We start from the raw sequence: 4,673 nt of genomic DNA, 5'->3' as shown, positions 1-4,673 counted from the left end.
TAATTGCGTATAATAAAACGTAAGCGTCAAAATCGAGACGGACGTGCGATGCGAAATCACCAGTAAATCAGTACACGTAGCAATTTTGATGTAATGTCATGTAATTTCCTGTTACAATTTTTTACATTTGCGGATCGCAGCTCTCGCGAAGGCCGGCCGGACGGTCCGTGGACTGAAGATGACGCTCTTGAAGGTCGTCACCGGGAAACACTAATAATAATATTATTACTACAATAACGACTGCAGCAGGTACCACACGGGCACGATGGTATCTGAATACGTATATGGCTATATACACATATCTTACATATATAATATAGAGACGGGAAATAATATATTACGATGGTAATAATATATCATATTTTCACTCCGTTTCGCCCACGACGAGCACGGGTCACCGGTCGGGGTCACTGGCGTCGCCACTGTTATGTATTACGATATTATTATTAAATGTACAGGTAGAACTGGTGTATACGCGCGCATATACACATTATTTTATTCCGTCGCGGAGAAAGGTGTGTGTGACGGTCGTGATGGGCGAAAGTGCTGCTCGGATGAAATTTCGTGTTGTTTCGTATTTAATTTGATTTCTGGTATTTTGTTGTTTTATCATTATCGGACACCCGAACGCGCGATTATAATAATAATATGCGACGGGTCGCCGCGCGCGATCGCCACATCATCGTTACGGGGCGAACGCAACTATTATTATTATTATTATTATTATTTCTTCTTCGCGTTTTCCATTGCGCGAATCGCCGCCACGGTCCGGCCACCTCCGCCGCACAGTTATTAAAACAAAAATAATACATAATTCGCGAGCACTATAGGCGAAAGTCTCCGCGGGTTGGATCGGCCGCGGCTCGGAATTCGAAGGATTCGTCTTCCGGCCTATCTAACCGGCAGTGCTATTACAACTTACAGTTAGGTACATTGTAATATACATATACAATAGTGCTGCTGCTGTAGTCACATATATATATATTATTTTATACAACTGTGAAAAGGTAGCGAAAGAAAATATGCAAATTACGATACAGATAGCCAACCGCTATTGCAGCTATTTGCGTTCTAAAAACAATATGCGTTGGCGTTTCTTATAGTATATACAGATACCTGTTGCTTACAGCTGGCACCTAATTACATCGGTGTTTCCAATATCGTTGTGTCTTGTGGCGCTGGAAACGTACAACAACCATAATATTATAAGCGTACCTATACATGACGGAAACGAGAAAAATAAGAAAAGAATTATAAAAAAATTGAATTGTATATTTTGTATTAATATAAATCATGACAACAATATTATGTGTTCTATAATATAAGTCAGCTAGTAAAATTACGATAGCGTATTATATACGCATTTTGAAAATTGAGCTTGAGACTAATAAAAAATAATAAAAAAATATAATAAAAAATCGCGATTTTCGTTAAAAAAAATAAACAAAATATAAAACACAAATAAAATAGTTTACATGGACATTATAAAATATGTTACAATTGCATTTGTTGGAGGGATGAGGAGCGGGATGGGGTCTAAGGGTGTAGTATTAAGGAGGGGTGGGGGATGGGATTTTTGGGGGATAATTGTGTGTGGAGGGTGGCCACGCTTCTCGAAATGTTCACCGACCGTGGAAAAGTAACAATCAACGGTTTTCCGCGGCCACCGGCGCGAAGCGTGTGCGCAAGGATGACAATTGTATAAAATCACGTTTGAATCGAACACCCTAGTAAGATCCGCTGGAGCTCGGGGCACCGTAACCGGATGATGGGCTGGCGCTCGGGGATCCATAGCTGGACGATGGGCTGGCAGCACTTGGGGATCCGTAGCTTGCTGACGGGCTAGCGTAGCTGGAACCGGGTCCGCTGGAGGATATGGATGAGCCACCGGAGTGTCCGATTGAGTCACCGCTGAAGCCACCCGACGATGTGGGTCCGCTGAAGCTGGAGCCGCCAGAGCTGGCTGCGTAACCGCCGGCTTCCTTTTGGGTCTTGTACTTGATGAAGTATACTTCTGGTTTGGATGGTGCGGTCGGTGCCACTGTCGGGATGGAGATTTGTGGTTGGTCTTCGGGTTTCTTGACCAGAACGTAAATCAGGGTCTTCTCGGAGTCTTGTTGCACTTGTGGTATGATCGGGGCGGTTGGGGTCGGTGGGGTTGGGGCCTTGATGAAGATGATTTTGTAGTGTTTCTGGGGTGGGGCAACCTGGTGGACTTGTTGTGGGGCAACATATTCTTGCTCTGGGGGTGGAACGTGCACGTAGATGTGTTTCTGTACAACTGGGGCGGCCGGGGCGTAGTTGTAGCCCGAGGATCCACCTGAGTAGCCTGAGCTTCCACCACCACTGGAGTATCCGGAGCTGATCGGACCGCTGGAGTATCCGGATCCACCACCGCTGGAGTATCCACCGGAACCGCCGCCGCTGGAGTATCCACCGGAACTACCACCGCTGGAGTATCCACCGGAACCGCCGCCGCTGGAGTATCCACCGGAGCTGATCGGGCCGGCGTAACTGGAGCTACCACTGGCGTATCCACCGCCACCGCCGCTCGAGTAACCACCGCCACCACCACCGCCCAAAAAGCTCAGGCCGGTGCTCCCGGACGAGTAACCACCTGACGAGGACGGTGCGCTGTAAGAGTATCCAGCTTCGGGTCTTGCCAGTGCTAATGTCGCAAGCGACGCCAACACCTGTAATAACACATAATAATTGTCAGTTTCATACCTTTGTGAGTAAATAACAATTTGCTAGTATCGAATAGAATTCAACTGATAAGAGTCAAATTCGATACTTTACATTGTAAAAACACGAACGGACTAAGTTTTCCGGTAAAAACACTATTATAATAATACTGTCGGAGTGATATTTGGTTTTTGAGAAACGTTAGTGTTTTTATTTTTATAAAATTATGATTTATTTGATAGAAAAATTACTAAGTATAAAAATAGTAAGTTAAATTTTTTATCCTTGAAATAAAATGTCTTATAATGTTTTCAACGATGGAAAAAAATCTAAGTTTTTTATTTTAAAATAAACTCTAAAGAATTGAACGTCTGTAAATATATGAAGTATTGTAGGTACTCACTACAAAGCGTGTTTTCATCATGCTGGATATTTTGATCACAAACTAAACACAAATGCACCACTAGAATAAACTGATAGTTGTTCACTCACGGTAGAACGGCTGACTGATGATGAGCTAAAGTTAACGACGCTTCTTATACACCTGGGAAACGGACAACTTGGATGCGGGCAAAACATTCACTTTTTGTAATTCGTTTAGTAACATCAACTATCACTCTCCTTCTCAATATTTCTTTCTTTCGTTCACCTTGTGATAGTGCGCTTCTTTGACCCTGCCGGCCGGCCACCGTTCTACAATAATAGATAGGTAACTACATTTAATGAAATACCGCGAGAGTAAAAAAAAAACCAATCAAACTGCAAACATTTAAAAATCACATTGGTAAATTTCAACGTTTTTACATTAAAAAATCGCCTCAATACATTTACAATACTACTTATTAATAGCTATAAATGCACCTATACAATATTATTAAGATATATGGAATAATTATTTTTGTACATAGTTTGTGCGTTTGTAAGTTTTGTTATTTATATAAATAAAAAAATTATTTTACCCTAATCTACGCCTGATTAATATTGTTGTTTTTTTAAAATTTTTTTTTGCTTAAATATAAATTTATAAATTAGGTAAGTACATAAAACTATACAAATGGTTATTTATTTTTTTTATTATTTCGGTACAGATTTTACAAATTATTTCTGGTTTTATTTTTTAATTTCATTAATAATATAATTCTATCGAATTAGAGTTCCGTTTCCTGGCTTTTAATATTCCTACGCTTCTAATTTTAATATAAACTTTTTCTTCAAGTTCTTCTACTTACCGGATTCAATAATAAAAATCGTTTTAAATAGTGGCTCAATCACCCGTCTACCTCTTATAAATATAAAATTGTAGTTGCCCAATTCCCGGACGTCCAACAAAAATATTAAAGCATATACAAATTTACCTTATTAAGATTATAAAAATCGCAATTACTTGAAGTATTTCTTATGGCTGCATATAAAAATAAAATAAGCTCTACACTATTTAAAATAATTGTTTTTTGAAAAACTTAAACACTTAAATAATAATATATCAACTAAAATAAATTTACTGGGTAGTCTAAATTTTGATTTATGAAACTGTGGCACTTTAATACATTCATTGTTTAGTTTTAATCGTATATGAGGGGAAAATAAAAATTGTAAAATATGTTGATGAAAATAATCTAATAATTGAAAAGCTAAGTAGAATTGTAAAATAATTTCTGGTATTATATTGGTCTGTGTTACATTATATATTTAAGAATTATTGTAAATTAATATTTGAATGTATGTCAATGGAATAGAGTTTCAATACAATAAAATTAGCAATTAATCAATAAATTATAAATTCGTGCTAAATTTTAACTCTTGGGTAATAGAAAAGATTTTTAAAAATATAATTAACATACAAATAAACATAAAACATTTAAATACTTATTAATGTATTATGATTCATGAATAATCAGATATGTTATTATGCACTATCGAATTAATCAGTATGAAGATATTAAATATTATGTAATTATATTACTATATAGCTAGATATTATATCATAG

At 37.7% G+C, this 4,673-nt stretch overlaps 1 protein-coding gene across 1 annotated transcript; it reads right to left on the bottom strand.

Moving 5' to 3' along the window:
• Positions 1–1,251: 1,251 nt before the first annotated feature.
• LOC132950686 (prisilkin-39) lies at positions 1,252–3,246 on the bottom strand. Its single transcript, XM_061022216.1, has 2 exons — positions 3,089–3,246; positions 1,252–2,693 (listed from the first exon to the last, which is right to left on the bottom strand). The coding sequence occupies exons 1-2, from the start codon at positions 3,107–3,109 to the stop codon at positions 1,728–1,730; spliced, it is 987 nt and encodes a 328-aa protein (XP_060878199.1). The 5' UTR covers positions 3,110–3,246; the 3' UTR covers positions 1,252–1,727.
• Positions 3,247–4,673: the final 1,427 nt, after the last annotated feature.

This window comes from Metopolophium dirhodum, chromosome 8, assembly GCF_019925205.1.
Source record: "Metopolophium dirhodum isolate CAU chromosome 8, ASM1992520v1, whole genome shotgun sequence".
Lineage (NCBI taxonomy): Eukaryota > Metazoa > Arthropoda > Insecta > Hemiptera > Aphididae > Metopolophium > Metopolophium dirhodum.
This window is presented reverse-complemented; position numbering and strand designations above follow the sequence as displayed.